Below are 15,565 nucleotides of genomic sequence, written 5' to 3' on the forward strand. Positions count from 1 at the left end.
ATCAGGCGCGTGCAGCACCTCCAGTGAGTGCCCTCACCTCCCGTCGCCTCCCTGCAGAGTCAGTGTATCAGGCGCGTGCAGCACCTCCAGTGAGTGCCCTCACCTCCCGTCTCCTCCCTGCAGAGTCAGTGTATCAGGCGCGTGCAGCACCTCCAGTGAGTGCCCTCACCTCCCGTCTCCTCCCTGCAGAGTCAGTGTATCAGGCGCGTGCAGCACCTCCAGTGAGTGCCCTCACCTCCCGTCTCCTCCCTGCAGAGTCAGTGTATCAGGCGCGTGCAGCACCTCCAGTGAGTGCCCTCAACTCCCGTCTCCTCCCTGCAGAGTCAGTGTATCAGGTGCGTGCAGCACCTCCAGTGAGTGCCCTCACCTCCCGTCTCCTCCCTGCAGAGTCAGTGTATCAGGCGCGTGCAGCACCTCCAGTGATTGCCCTCACCTCCCGTCTCCTCCCTGCAGAGTCAGTGTATCAAGCGCGTGCAGCACCTCCAGTGAGTGCCCTCACCTTCCGTCTCCTCCCTGCAGAGTCAGTGTATCAAGCGCGTGCAGAACCTCCAGTGATTGCCCTCACCTCCCGTCTCCACCCTGCAGAGTCAGTGTATCAGGTGCGTGCAGCACCTCCAGTGAGTGCCCTCACCTCCCGTCTCCTCCCTGCAGAGTCAGTGTATCAGGCGCGTGCATCACCTCCAGTGAGTGCCCTCACCTCCCGTCTCCTCCCTGCAGAGTTAGTGTATCAGGCGCGTGCAGCACCTCCAGTGAGTGCCCTCACCTCCCGTCTCCTCCCTGCAGAGTCAGTGTATCAGGCGCGTGCAGCACCTCCAGTGAGTGCCCTCACCTCCCGTCTCCTCCCTGCAGAGTCAGTGTATCAGGCGCGTGCAGCACCTCCAGTGAGTGCCCTCACCTCCCGTCTCCTCCCTGCAGAGTCAGTGTATCAGGCGCGTGCAGCACCTCCAGTGAGTGCCCTCACCTCCCGTCTCCTCCCTGCAGAGTCAGTGTATCAGGCGCGTGCATCACCTCCAGTAAGTGCCCTCACCTCCCGTCTCCATCCTGCAGAGTCAGTGTATCAGGCGCGTGCAGCACCTCCAGTGAGTGCCCTCACCTCCCGTCTCCTCCCTGCAGAGTCAGTGTATCAGGCGCGTGCAGCACCTCCAGTGAGTGCCCTCACCTCCCGTCTCCTCCCTGCAGAGTCAGTGTATCAGGCGCGTGCAGCACCTCCAGTGAGTGCCCTCACCTCCCGTCTCCTCCCTGCAGAGTTAGTGTATCAGGCGCGTGCAGCACCTCCAGTGAGTGCCCTCACCTCCCGTCTCCTCCCTGCAGAGTCAGTTTATCAGGCGCGTGCAGCACCTCCAGTGAGTGCCCTCACCTCCCGTCTCTTCCCTGCAGAGTCAGTGTATCAGGCGCGTGCAGCACCTCCAGTGAGTGCCCTCACCTCCCGTCTCCTCCCTGCAGAGTCACTGTATCAGGCGCGTGCAACACCTCCAGTAAGTACTTAGAGCTTACTTTTTACTTCCTTCTGCATTTTTCTTCCTTTACTTCCTGCATAGTTATAAAGAGACCGCAGCACGGACACGAAGCACTTGCAGCAATTTCAGTTAGTTCCTAGATCCTTAATAGCCCACCCTGAAAATTAATGAAATTCCAATGGGAATCAGGTGCATGCAGCGCCTCCAGTTAATACATTTAAATAACATTTTCTACCTACATAGTCAGTTTGGAGACAGCAGGGAAGTTCAATTGGGTATCAGTCTCATGCAGCTCATTTAGTAAGTATGCATACCTTTTCTTTCACCCCTAAATACTCAGTGAGGAGGCAGCATGTTAGTTTCAAAGGGGTATCCGGCTCATGCAGCACCTCCAGTAAGTACTTAGAGCTTAAAGTTTACTTCCTTCTGCATCTTTCTTCCTTTACTTCCTGCATAGTTATAAAAAGGCTGCAGGGTATTTGAATTGGACACGAAACACTTTTAGCAATTTAATTTGGTACCTAGATCTTTAATATCCCCCTCTGCATATTCAGGAAGTTCCGTCGGGAATCAGGCGCATTGAGCACCTTCAGTTAATACCTATAAATTACATTTCCTACCTGCAGAGTCAATTAGGAGGCAGCAGAATAGTTTCACTGGGTATCAGACTCATGCAGCACCTTCAATAAGTATGCATACCTTTCCTTTCACCCCTAAATATACAGTGAGGAGGCAGCAGTGTAGCTATAAGGGGTATCAGGCTCATGCAACCCCTTTACTCAGTACATAGGCCATTCATGTCCTTCTCGCATAGTCCATTGGCTATCAGAAGCTTTCATCACCTTCAGTGTGTACGCTTTCCTTTCTGCATAGTTATTAAGAAAGCCAGGTAGTTGCATTGGGTAGCAGATGCATGCAGAAAATTCATTGAGTACCTAGACCTTTCCTACCAGTTTGGAGGCAGCAATTGAGTCGAATGGGGTATCAGGCAAATGCAGCAACTTCATTGTGATCCTAGAAGTTCTTTCCCCCTTCCCACATAGCCAGTGATGATGCTCACGGTAGTTGAATCGGGAATTAGGCTTATGTTGCACCATAAGTCCGAAAATAAACCTTTACTTTTCATACTGCCTTTCTAAAGTATGGAAGTACAAGATCAATTAAAGTACCAGCCCAATGACATAATTTCCTTGGGAAAGAAGCATTGCCTTCAGTGAGCGCCTTCACCTTCCATCTACTCCTAGCATAATCAGTAAGGAGGAAACTGGGTGTTTGCCTTTGGTATTATGTGCGTGCAGAACCTTCAGTGAATATCTGTAATTTTGGTTTATTATCTGCTCATTCAGTAAGTAGGTTCCAGGTAAATGAGAGTAAGAATAAAGCACACAGAACACGAAGCATCGCATAAAGTGAGTGCCTTTACCTCCCATCACCTCCCTGCATAGCTAGCGAGCAGGCAACCGGGTAGTTGCATTGCATATCAGCTGTATGCAACACCTTAGTGAGTATATAGATATGTTCCAACCTATTCAGTCAGTAAGAAAGTACCAGGGAAATTACAGTTAGTATAGACGTCATAGCACAAGCAGCATCGCCTCTAGGGTAAGTGCATTATTTTTCCGTGTCTTCCCTGCATAGTCAGTGAGGAGGATGCAGCATAGTTACATACAATATCAAGTGCATGCAGTACCTTCAGTGAGTGCTTAGACCATTTATTTCCTCCCTGCTTAGTCACTGAATAGAGGTACTAGAGTAAATACATAACTAGACAAATGGCAGAAGATACATTAGGCACAAAGAACATATCCTTTAGTGAGTGCTTTCACCTTCTTCTTCCTTCCTACACAGTCAGTGAGAAGGAAGCAGGGTAGTTTCATTGGGCATCAGGTGCGTACAGTGTCTTCAGTGAGTATCTAGAACTTTTTTCCAACATTTCCAGACAGAGTAGGAAGCCATTAACACAAGTAGCATCACATTCAGTGAGTGCCTTCACATTCTGTCTACTTACTGCTTAGTCAGTGAGAAGGAAGTACGGTAGTTGGTATCAGCACCTGCAGCACGTTCAGTGATTTCTTAGACCTTTCGTTTCCTTTTATTTCTGCCTATCAGTGTATGGAAGTACCAGAGCAAATGCATTACCAGTTAAATAGGACACGACACTTTAGGCACAAGCAACATACCCCCCATAGAGTGCCTACAGCTTACATCTTCTTCCTGCATTCCGTGCGGACAAAACAGTGTAATCGCATCTTTATTAAGTACCTGATTTTTTTCTTTCCTCCCTTCAAATTTAGCTAATGTTGGCACAAGACCAATAAAAGATCTAGCCAAATGGCACAAGCTACCACAGGCACGAGCGACATCGCCTCCAGTAAGTGACTTCACCTTCTGTCTCCTAACTGCATAGTTATTAAAGAGTCAGTAGGGTTTTAACATTGGTAATCTGGATCATGCAGAACATTCCGAGAATAAATGACCTTTGCTTCAACCCGTCTCATTCCGTGTATGGAAATACCAGAGAAATTTCAATAATAGACAAATGCTTCAAGACAGTACCTTAGGCACTATCAGCATTGCCTCCAGGGAGTCTTTTCTCTTTCTATTTCTTCTGTGCATAGTCAATAAAGAGGCAGTAGTGTATATGCACTGGGTATCATGCGCATGCTGCGCTTTCAGTAAATAATTTCACCTTCTGCCTCTTTCTTGCGTAAAAAGCGAACCGCCAGCTTAGGGTGTTCGGCAAATGCAGAAATTACAGTTAGTACCTACTAAAAACTTTCCTTTAAAACCCTTTTTGTCAGGTTTTAAGGTACCAAATTAATTGAAGTATCAAACAACTGACACAAGATACTTTAGGCACCAGCAGCATTGCCTCCATAAATGCTTCCTGTCTCCTCCTGGCATAGTTTTTGAGAGGTAGCAAGGTTTAAGGTTCATCCAGAACCTTCAGAGACTAACGAGACAATTTTTTTCTACCTTGCTTGGTTAGAGTATGAATGTAATTGGGTAATTAGGTAACTGGAGTAAGTATCAACCACCTACCACAATATGACTTTGGCACCAAGAGCATCGCTTTTAGTGAGTGCATTTACTCATCATCACCAAACTTATTGTTGTAATGGGAAAGTATCCGGGAAAGTAGAGTAGGTATCATGAACACGGTGCAAGATGCCATATACACCAGAGCGTTGTCTCCAGTGAGTAACATCACTCGTGATTTTCATCATGTTATATTTCAATAAGGTGGTATTTTGTCTATTAAGTAAGATATCAGGTGTATGGTGCAATATTACATTGTTACCAGCCGCATCATTTCAAGTGAATGCAAGGGCAATTAGAGTAGTTATAGGGCTGAAGGAATCATTTTTACATTAAGTATTATCTTGATAAGTACCTATATTTATGATTGTATTTTCTCTTTTTTCAGCATGGGGAGGTAATTACCAGTTTAGTGTTTTATTTACCACAGTATGAACATTATATTTTGGTTAAATCAATATTACATACTAGTGACTTAACTTCCATTTGTATCATATTAAGTATTTATATTACAGGTAGATAAAGTTCCAAGCACAATATGCAGAGAGCCCTTAAGGCTAGCTCAATCACCAAAATAAATCACAAACACGTCTTAACACACTACATGTTTAATAAGCGGAAACTCCTAAGATGTAATAATAGACTTAAGACGTATCCAGCAAGGCAACTTTGGCTCCAGCATAGTCCCCAAAAGTTTCACTCCCATATCATCAGGAATGCGAGAAATAATATTTTATACATAAAGAATAATATTTTTGATGCTAAATACTGGCCCTCTTTTGACTTTGGGTACATTTTATTTCTCTCTCTTGTTTTAATTTGAGTAAGTATTAGCAGTGGCTGAGTTGGCAGAAGTACATTGTGCATTATATTTCTGGCTTCAGCATCATGCAGGATATGGAGAGCAAATATTTGGCACAAACCGAAAAAAAATAATTTTTTTTTTTAAATAATTAAAAGTGCGCTTGTCTATTCCATAAAGCAGATTTCGAAGTGTTTTGCTAGCCATGCTGTAGGAGGAACTGAGTTGGGTGCCGACCTGTGCCGCAGTCCTGCCGGACAACACGGTGTCCTCGGGCGTGGCGAGCGAGCTGGACCAGCACCTGGGCGGCCTGGTGACGCAGCACGCCGCCAGCACGACAGGCCACCACCACCAGGCCTCCAACAACCACTCCGGCGCCCACCCCCAGGAGCGCGGCGGCTCCTCGGGCTCCGCCGCCTCCGCGGGGCTGCTGGTGCCGCGCTACCCCACCTCCGTGTCCGCCGACTTCGCGGCGCTCGCCGGCCCGCGCTCGCTGTCCGACTCGTCGGCGGGCGAGTCGCCCGTGGGCAGCGAGGACATCCTGCCGTCCGGCGGCGGCGGCCAGCTGGGCGCGACCAACGCCGCCGCCGCCGCCGCCTCCAACTCCTTCTCCTCGCTGGTGTCCGGCCACCACAACCAGGCGTCCGCGGCCTCCTACGCCAGCTCCTCCTCCAACCTGTACCTGGGGGCGCCCGTGCTGCCCGCCTCGCTGCTCTACTCGCAGCTCTACTCGGCCGCCAGCTCGCACCAGAACCACCACCAGTTCCACCACCTGCACCACCACCACCACCACAACTCCGCCGCCGGCCAGGACCTGCACTCGGCCATGGAGACCAACCACGGCCAGCTGCAGCGCTCCATGGTGAGCGACCTGCTGGGCGGCTCGTGCGCCAACCTGCCGGCGAGGGGCGGCGCCCTGTCCGCGTCCGACGACGAGCAGCACACGCAGAGGCTTGGCAACAGTGTGCAGCAGCGGGTGCACACCACCACCGACAACACTGCCGTGTGGCGGCCCTACTGAGTGCCTGTGCTCTTGGCAGCTGCGCAGTGAAGCGACAACCGCTGGGACACTTGGCAACAATACCGGCAGCACCGCTTTGTGGAGGCCGCACCGGGTTCTCCTGCTCGTGGCAACCGCGCAGTGTGGTGGACTCATGCACTGACGAGCGATATTCACTGGGACTCTTGGCAACCATGTTTGTAATGTACGCACAGAGACTTGACAACAGCGTGCAGCAAGGGGTGTGTATGACCACCAACCCTTCCACTGTGAGGCGACCCCACCGAGAGCCTGTGTTCTCGGCGACTCAGCAGTGTGTGGGGTACCGCTTGGCGATTTGGCAACCATGTGTTTACAGTATGTGCAGATGTTCGCAACAACGTGTAGCAGTGCGCACACATGACCACGGATCGCCACGTCTGATCGTTTCAAGTCCTGTGCTATCAATAATCGTGCAATGTGTGGGATAGATGTAGATTTGGCCACCATGTGAACATAATTTTTGCATAATTTTGACAACGCGAAATAGCGGGGGCACACCAACATATATACCACGACAGTGTGGTGGCCGTACTGAGAGCCTGCTGGCCAGGAGTATGCGAACGGAGGTAGGTTTTCCGTCATCAGATAATCTCTTGGAAAATTGGCAACAATGTAGGAGCAGCAGTTACAAAGGCTTGGCAACAATGTGTAGCAGAGCAGGAACAGAATAACCGATACACTGTTGAGTGGTGGTGGTACTAAGTACCTGAATACGTATCAATTTTAGATTTTGGACATTTGGCAACCATGTTGACAGGAATCATGCAGAGACATAGCAACGTGTGCAGCACCTTCCTTTGGCGCCAAATTGAGTGCTTGCACTATTACCAACCACGCATTTCGGTGTAACGTCATTGAAATAGGTACACCAGCGCTTATCAATCATGCAAAAATAGCTAGAATTATTTGTACCAAGAAACAAGATTAATGTTTTATCGCTGTCTTGGAAATTCAGCAAGAGCCCAAACTATGACTATTCAACTATTTAGAAAAAACGGAAAATAATTCATGCAAAAAAAAGCAATCGCAAAACTTTGCCACCGTAATCGGCAGTGAATAAAACGTTAATCAAAAGAACGAAGAACGTTTTGTATCATCTGAGCTTGCGTATTTATTTCGTATTTACAAACTTGGCAACAGCACATCACCAGATTTTCTTGAATGCGAATTCGATGTGAATTTTCTGCTTCAGTGTGAATCAGTATAAACGTGCGAAAAGACAAACTAGTGTCACAAATGTATTACGTGTTCGTGGGTTAGACAATGTTGCCAGTTGATGGACTCCTGGCCGTGCGATATTACACACATGTTGATTAGGCAACCCTGTGAAGCACGCCGCCAAAAACTGCTGATGACGCCTCAAGTGGCTGTCACAGCTTACGGCCGAGAACTTAGAAATGACGTGGACGCAGTATCTTCATTTGCAAAAGAATCACATAAAGCCACGTCAGCCTTCTGTAACAAGTAAAAAATTCTACGGGACATCATTAAAAAGCTACAATACTAAGGATCCATATTCTTTGCAACATTATGTGTACGAATACATATGGTATGTGTTATTTGGTTATTAATTACTTGATCTAAAAGCTTCAATGAATAGTTTCAAAACTTATAATCAAGTATCACGAATATTAATAAATAATTCATTTTATTGTGTAGTTATATTATGTTAAATGATTGATGTAAAAGTACTTTCAGCTATCCAGCTATCGTGGATACATATTTAATAAAAAAAACCACATAAATTCACCCTGTTTTAAATATTTAAGCAGAAATTATTTCTTAAAAGTTAAGTAAGAAAATAAATAGTACACATATATTTGAAGGAAAGTTAAAATAATTTTATATAAAAAAACTTTTTTCAACATGTTTCAACGCTCACTTATGAAATGAGGCACACGCGTTTTTGAATAGAAGTCCTTAAGTTTGAAAAGTTCATCCTTTTTTCTATTGTTATTATTTTACTTAAAACATTATCCTACAAACATTCTTCAAAAAACTTAATTATATTGATATTGAAATCAATTCCTTAAAAACACTATTAATATATAGTATGTAATTTTACGTCAAGAGAAACAAAATTGATAAAAATATGGTAGCATTATGTTACTGTTTATCCAACTTCTAAAAAAGGGGCTGATATACGATAAAAAATTGAAGTTAATGATTAATTAGAAAATGGGAAAAAAACCACATCTGTGCTACGTTACTGATTTCTGATAAGTAATTAATGTAAATGCCCTGCAAAAGCCAAACCATCTAGTTTTAAATATCTATATATCACATGGAGTCCAAAACAAAAGGAGTATATTTTTATAACTAGGAAATTTAATTTTAAAAGTTTTTAAATCAAAATTTAAATAGTTGATAATTTTAAGATGTATAATCTTGTGGAAAACTATATTTTGGATTAAATATTATTTTATTTAAGCATGAAAGGTATATACACATTATTAATTTTTATCAAAATTAATCCGGATGCTGTTCTATATATATTAATTATTTTTCAATAAAAAAATTTGTGACCGAAATGTTTCAAAGCCGTCAAAAGTTTTTTTATGTGCTTTAATACAACGATATGTTAAGGTTCAGAATTTCATTTGTTTTTGACAATTTTTATGCGAAGTATAAAATAAATTGTTTGGTTAAGCATAAAACTTTATTGATTCATGTAAGAAAAGAAGTCTTTACGGTCTTCTTGATGATCATCAATTATTTACAAAATAAGCGATAAATAGTATTTTCACTAATACGTCCTTCTATTTTGCAAACTCTAACAGTAAACCCCTTTAAGGCACAAAGTTATTTTTAAAATGATCTCATAATAAGTGAATATTTTAATGAAAATTATCTCTTATGCAACTAAGCACAAAATTATTTGCGTGAACTCAATATTTTCGTAAAAAAATTTAATTTTATCAAACTTAAAATAAAACTTTTGTAATTTTAAAAGTGTTTTGGTCTCTAAAATATTAACATGTTAACCAAGCTGAAAATAATCCTGACACGACAAAACTTCAGGTAATGGACTGAAATTGAGAGTTTTTAGAACTCTTCTCTTTGAGCTGAACTGTGGATTTTAAAATCTTCTTGTTTTGTAGATTTAGAACGAAATCTAAACAATAAAAAATTGAGGTGTGTGTTACAGATAATTTTTATTGTGTACATAAGAATACGAAAACTTATTTTATTCTTAACGATTTTAATGAGACTCAAATGACTGGATTTAACGTGTAAATTAGTAAATCTTAAATACAAATACATTTTCTAAAATATGTATTAGTTTAAAATTAAAGTGTTGTGTTACGTTTTATAATTGATATATTGTGACGTATTTATGTGTTGTTATGTTTATATTTGTTAAATTATTTAAAATTGCTTATATTTTTAATAAAAGCAGAGTGCAATCAATAGGTAAAATAATTTTAAAATTAAAGATTGTTGCTATGCTGTTTTACATTTTTAACATTTTAATTTAAACAGTGAGCTTGTATTTATAATTTTAAGAAATAATAACTTTCATGGTACTAAAAAAAGATGTTAGGCACTGAAAAAAATTTCAAGCAACAATTTCAGATTGATATTAAAAAAAATTGTCAGATAAGTTAGTTTCATATATCATGCATTTTGTAAAAAACACAATGGAAAATGTGTTTTGTTATGTTGATGATTTTTAAAATTAATTTATTTGGTTGTAGTTAACCAGGTTCTTGTTTGCCACATGAAATATTTAGTCATTTAAAATATCTGAAAACATTTTGTTCGTGTAAATATAATTTGATTTCATTGTTGACTAACTTTGTACATTGTTGCTGTTTTCTTGCGTCTTAGACTTGTAAGAGTCGTTTAGAAATAAATATCTTAATTGTTTATCTTATATAATTTATTACCTTTTTATTTATTTCCTTATTATGTTTTACTTAAAATACTATTAATATAAGATGTAAAAATATATAATTAATAAATTCTGTGCCGTACATTAAATAATATTTATTAAAGTAAAATATTTTTAATCGAAAATATTGAAAGAAAATCAGATTTCCTCCTCCCAAAGAAATTTTGTCTACTGCTGTACCCCATGAGGCACAAAACTAGACGGTAGATTTTAATAACGAGCGAGAGAAGTTCTTTGCGTACATATATTTTATTTTCAAATTAACTATCCAACAAAGCATAATCATTGACCATGTTCTTTGGTTCGTACACTGCTTCTTGTAGTACAGTCGTACTGGCGTGATAAAGTTTCTGCGAACATAAACAACACGTTATTATATAGCTGGAATTTTAAAAATACGCAAATTAAAACAAAAAATCTTTGACTTTTAATTATATTGCAGTACAAAACTTTCTACAAAATTAAACAAGGCCATTTAATATGTTCCAGCTCATCTGAACTTTTTTTTACTTAATGAATCTGCTTTCGTAAAATGTTTACATAACAAGAAAATGACAGTGCAATAAATATTGAAAACTTAAAAATTATTTCTAATAATAAACAAAGTTATTAATTCACTTTTCGTAACTTGATAAAAATAATTCATATGTCTTTTACAATTGCGATTTATATATATATATACATATATTCAATTTTTAGAAGCAAATGTTTACGAAAAAATTATTAAAAGGTATTTCTAAAATTACACGTTTCATAAAAGAAAACCATTAAATACAGAAAGGACTATCACAACTATCACAGCTTTACTGTAGAACAATTTTATAGGACTTCTAGCTTATAATTCAAGGTTTCGCTCGTAGCAACTTAAGGATATTGCAGATTTTACACCACTGTATGACATTTTCGTAAATAATTCCAATACTTTTAACTAAATAAATCACATTGAATATTATATGTGTTTAAGATTACATTCGTAACAAAACTACGTAAGGTTGAAATTGGTGATGTAAAAAGTACCTCGATGATCGACACACACTATCCTGCCTGAGGCAGGGTCTGCATGGATGGAATGGGGCTGACACTCACAGGAGCCAGCTGCCCTATGCGAGGGAGAATGCACGAGGGGAGATGGGATGGTGTATGAATTTGTGCGGGAAACGGGAGTACCCCGAGAAAACCCACAGGCCATGGCCATCGTCCACCACTTTTCCCACTTGCGAAAATCCGGGTTCAACTCCACCTGGAATCGAACCACGGACGCATTTTGGGGGTGGCGATGGGGTTGTGAGTGGTGGGGGGAGGGGTGAAAGTTCTAAACACTTTTTTTTTAAGAAAAAAGATGGGTGGCACATAGGCAAGTCTTGAAAGTCACCAGTGTGCCAATCATCTCCCCCCCCCCCTTAACATTGTTTTGTTATATCACCCCGAGTCATTGTGAAATTGGATTTGTGGTTGTTGGTGTATTAAGACAACACAAATTACATCCATGTCTTACCCTGGATTCGAACCCAGAGCCCCCGCACCGTTGCCCGGTGCGTTATCGACTGCGCCACGGTAGCTGAACCCCCACTCGACCACAGCGCCTCTTACTGTTATAAAACGTTAATATTGATTAATCTTAAATATAGTTTGGGTTTGCTAAATTTATATTACTTTTAATGAATTCACATTTATCACTTATTTTGTTTTAATTTTCTGAGTAAGTCTAATTAAAAATTTGTGAAACACGCGCAAATGTTTTTAACTTTAATTTATATTTTGTCATCTCTGAAATTCCACTTCCATTTAATTTGATTAAATGTACAGAATGATTAAAATTATAATTCCCTCTTTTTCACTTCATTACAATCACCTACAATACTTGAAGATTTTTGAAACTATCCCATATTAATTTGAAATATATTATAATGATATCAATTTCCTTATAGTACATGTGAGTAGTTAATAGGTATGCTTAAAACTAATAAGTCAAATTTCCCAAAAAACATTCACCCTCCCACTACATTAGATTCGTTAACATGATTTTTGTTTTACAAAAAAAAGGTGACTAACTTTTCTCCTTCTTTTGAATGTTATTCTTTCTCAGTTATACATTATCCTCCCTTGGTTTATTAACTCCTGCTTGGTTTTCTTCGGAGAGAAAGTTTTTATGTCTAAACCGACTTATTGGCAACATGAGAACACACGAATCCTCTCGTTACTGAGGTTAGATGTTATACATCACTGGTGAGTAGTGAAGAACACTCGCTCACATATTTGTATTTTATTTATTTATTCACGGTATTTTAAAATTTAATCTTACCTTACAACTTAAAAATTATCCATATAAAGCCAGCCGAAATAAAAGCAATCGAGAGCCAAAAAAGGTCAACATTCAATAAATATCGTAGTTTCGTTAATGTTTTGCAAAGTTTTCATGGTTTCCAGTTCTAAGTGATATGTGCCGTAAAATCCGCTTAGCAATAAACTAAACAGCTACCTATTGTAAAAACTTTTAGTTTAATAATAATAATAATAAAATGATATTTAGAAAAAAAAACTATACAATTCAGGTTTAGTTTGTTTTATGAAATGAAAAGTAAAAAAAAAAACTTTAAATTTAAGTATTTTTTTAACAGCAACAGACTAAACTATGAATCTGTATAACGTAATTCGTAACAATCTGAAAATATGAATCGAATTATAAACAAAACAATTCATTTTAATGAAAAACGTGAGGTATTTGATATCGGTTGACTTAAATTTTCCATCACTAATGAGGCGGGCTATCAGGTGGTGTATGAAGGCGGAGGTACATACACCATGGCTGGACGCGCCAAACTATTGTTGTGTGTAGTTTAAACTGATTCTGCGTATTCTTAGTACCGCGAAAAAAAATTTTTGTAATCCATTTATATGTAAATAATTGTGATTAATAAACATTTTTCATTTTTTCTAACATTAAGTCTGCCGATAAGGGTTTTTTGTAGTCTAGTTTCAAGTATTTTGTCATAACAAATATAAAAAATCATACTCTTTGAAAATGTAATTTTTTTTTCTGTTGGGAGCATCATTGCTAGTACTAGGTGGCTTTATTTGGTGTGCTTTACTGGTGCGTAAGTAAAACCATCCAGAGATAATATTTAAACAAATAATAATTTTTGTTTTAATTGTACGCAAATTTTGAAATGACGAGTTACTCTGTATTGTTTTTATCGCGTTATTACCTTTTGGCGAATGTTCTTGCCAAGTTCGTTCAGGATTTGAGTCAGAGGGCTTACAAGAGAACACACAGTGAAAGTGACTCGTCACATAATACTTGCAGCTGAGGTAACTGACGAACTTTATATCCCTATGCTGAGTGCTACAATGGCCTGAAATGGCGAGAAAACACGGCTAGCCCGACCACATTTGGAAGTTGAAATTTGTCGAATGTGTTAAGCAAAAATACACTTGTCCTATACCGAGAAAGAAATTTTACACTGTCATGGGTTGATGCTCCAACGTCTGGTGGAGAACTGGTCTTCTGCACACCAATGCGATTAAGGCCTATTTTATAACTACTTGGTGTCACAAACCTTATGACCATTGCTTCAAGTGCAGACGAAATGTAATTTCTTCGTTTCGAAAATTCAACCAAGCGTTCTCGCCTTTCGACGATTCTGACGACGACGACAAATGTGTGCGCTCTTCATGACGACTGGAACGTAAATGATGCTTTTGCGGCGCTTCAACCGGTTTACATCCTGGCGGGACCATTGGCGGAAAACTCGTGTAGCGTGTTTTGTTTGGTTTTTTGAATGTTATAACAAGCCGTTTCACTTGTTCTGCTACGTGAACGTCATAAGACACAGCCTGCCTCCTGCCGGCACTGGTTGAGGAATGACACAGGCTCGGTCGCTACGAGCGCTGCTGGTCGCCCTGGCAATCACGGCCCCCGTGCTGGAAATGTTATCTCCATTAAGGCCTGCCCTTACGGGGAGGGAAATCACCCCCTCAACCCCCACGAGAGACTTGCAACCCTTTACTCCCCACTCCTACCCCCTTAACTTTCACCCACCACCCACACACCCTGCCACGGGCAGCCACCTCTCTCGCAGTTCTAATTGCGAGGGCAGCTGCTACCCCCTTGCTTCGTCTGCGCGATCATTGTCCGGTCGGAATGGATGGGGCGGGCGCTGAATGAACCATTTTGCAACTGGGATCGAGCGCGCGGATCTGAACGTGTGTCTCTGTGCGCTCGAGGGAAGGAAAAGGGCTTCTCCCGGCGGAGGGCAAGGCGGGGTTGAAAGGGTCGTGAGGGCGTGAAGCAGCATGTGCGACGCGGCCGCCCCAGAAAGGAAATTTTTACTGAAGCTAGCGACCCCTGTGAGTTTGTGTGGCCTACTGTATAAAAAAAATATTGTTCGGAAATTTAGCATGCCGTTGCATGCGTGCTCTTATTACTCGAGTGTGGTAAAGATTTTTTTCCCTCGTGGATTCTTTGTTTGTTTAGGAAACAGGAAATTACTAATAAATATATTATATAGCAACCATAATATCGCTTTTAATTGTAGTTGTTCAAAACTGTAAAAAAAAAAGTTTAAAAATATAATTTTGTATTAATGACACAAAATTGCAAAAAAAAAAAAATTAATGAAAAATTTTGTTCATCCGATTGCTACCAAACTTCACAGAATCACCCGCTGGGCTAATCTGAAGATTGCCTGAAAATTTCATCAAAATCAGTCCCACCGTTTTGGAGTCCACAGGAAATATACATACACACATCTGTTTTTACATATAAAGATTTTTAGAAGTAAATTCCTTACTAAATACTTAAGTAAATAATTAAGTAATGGCACCAAATTTTGTTTTTCTCAAAGTGAACAATTCAGCTTAAACTTTAAAAGAATAAAAGAAAATCTCTACTTATAACCCTCCAAGCCTTTTTCCTACAGCGAAACTTTAAGCTTATATGTATATTCATTGAACATTCGGAACTGCTATTAAATATGGCATTTTCTCTAACGGGTTCTGTTTCTTTGCATATCACTTATATCACCTATCGCATTGTCTTTCCTCTGCCCATTATTTTTTAAGTTTTGTTGGGCGCCAAAAATTTATAATACAACTTTACCAACTATGTAGTGAAAATTGTTTGTGGAAATAAGAATAAAATTTGCATAGCTCTATTTCATTTGTTTGGTCAGATATGTGAGGATGAATTACTTTTAAGTTATTGCAAAATAATTGTTATTTTTAACACTATTAAATTTACTCATAAAAGAATAATTTACTTTATTACAGTTTTATTTGTTATCTGTGCCCCTAAAATGTTCTACAGGTTATTAAAATATAAATTTAAATTT

General features: G+C 40.3%; 1 protein-coding gene across 1 annotated transcript in view; it reads left to right on the plus strand.

Moving 5' to 3' along the window:
- LOC134542706 (protein bunched, class 2/F/G isoform-like) overlaps positions 1 to 6,319 on the plus strand; it is a 50,703-nt gene extending 44,384 nt beyond the window's left edge. Inside the window, exon 7 of the mRNA XM_063387172.1 lies at positions 5,547 to 6,319. Coding sequence (XP_063243242.1) covers positions 5,547 to 6,319 — 773 coding nt within the window. The remainder of the gene's footprint in view (positions 1 to 5,546) is intronic.
- Positions 6,320 to 15,565: the final 9,246 nt, after the last annotated feature.

The sequence above is a fragment of the Bacillus rossius genome (genome assembly GCF_032445375.1).
Source record: "Bacillus rossius redtenbacheri isolate Brsri chromosome 9 unlocalized genomic scaffold, Brsri_v3 Brsri_v3_scf9_1, whole genome shotgun sequence".
NCBI classification, from domain to species: domain Eukaryota; kingdom Metazoa; phylum Arthropoda; class Insecta; order Phasmatodea; family Bacillidae; genus Bacillus; species Bacillus rossius.